We start from the raw sequence: 366 nt of genomic DNA on the forward strand, positions 1-366 counted from the left end.
GACATCCCCCCCCGGTGCCGGGATGGAGCCCCGGGGCGGGCGCTGTGCAGGGGACGCAGCCCCCCGCCCCACACTCACTTGTAGAACGCCTGGTTTTCTATCCCGCACTTCCAGAGGTGCTTGCAGGCTTCTGGCGTTGGGGCGAAATAGGTAAGGACGATTTTCTTTTCCTAAAGGGGAAAGACACGGAGTCGGCGGGGAACCCGCAAGCGGTGCGGAGTGTGGACGGGGGCACAGGGACACGGGGAGATGCTGGAGCATCGACCACCCCCTGGCATGGCACCGCGCACAAGGGACGGGCAGCCCCAGCGCCCCAATACCAACCTCCCCTGTCTTTTCCACGTCCAGAAACAGATTTTTTTTTTT

The 366-nt window shown here is 62.6% G+C and overlaps 1 protein-coding gene across 1 annotated transcript in view; it reads right to left on the reverse strand.

Moving 5' to 3' along the window:
• Window positions 1-74: 74 nt before the first annotated feature.
• Window positions 75-366, reverse strand: part of FRMD5 (FERM domain containing 5) — a gene marked incomplete at its 5' end in the record, with an annotated part of 8,545 nt that continues 8,253 nt past the window's right edge. Inside the window, one exon of the mRNA XM_010081349.1 lies at window positions 75-170. Coding sequence (XP_010079651.1) covers window positions 75-170 — 96 coding nt within the window. The remainder of the gene's footprint in view (window positions 171-366) is intronic.

The sequence above is a fragment of the Pterocles gutturalis genome, unplaced genomic scaffold (assembly GCF_000699245.1).
Source record: "Pterocles gutturalis isolate BGI_N339 unplaced genomic scaffold, ASM69924v1 scaffold20064, whole genome shotgun sequence".
Taxonomy (NCBI): domain Eukaryota; kingdom Metazoa; phylum Chordata; class Aves; order Pterocliformes; family Pteroclidae; genus Pterocles; species Pterocles gutturalis.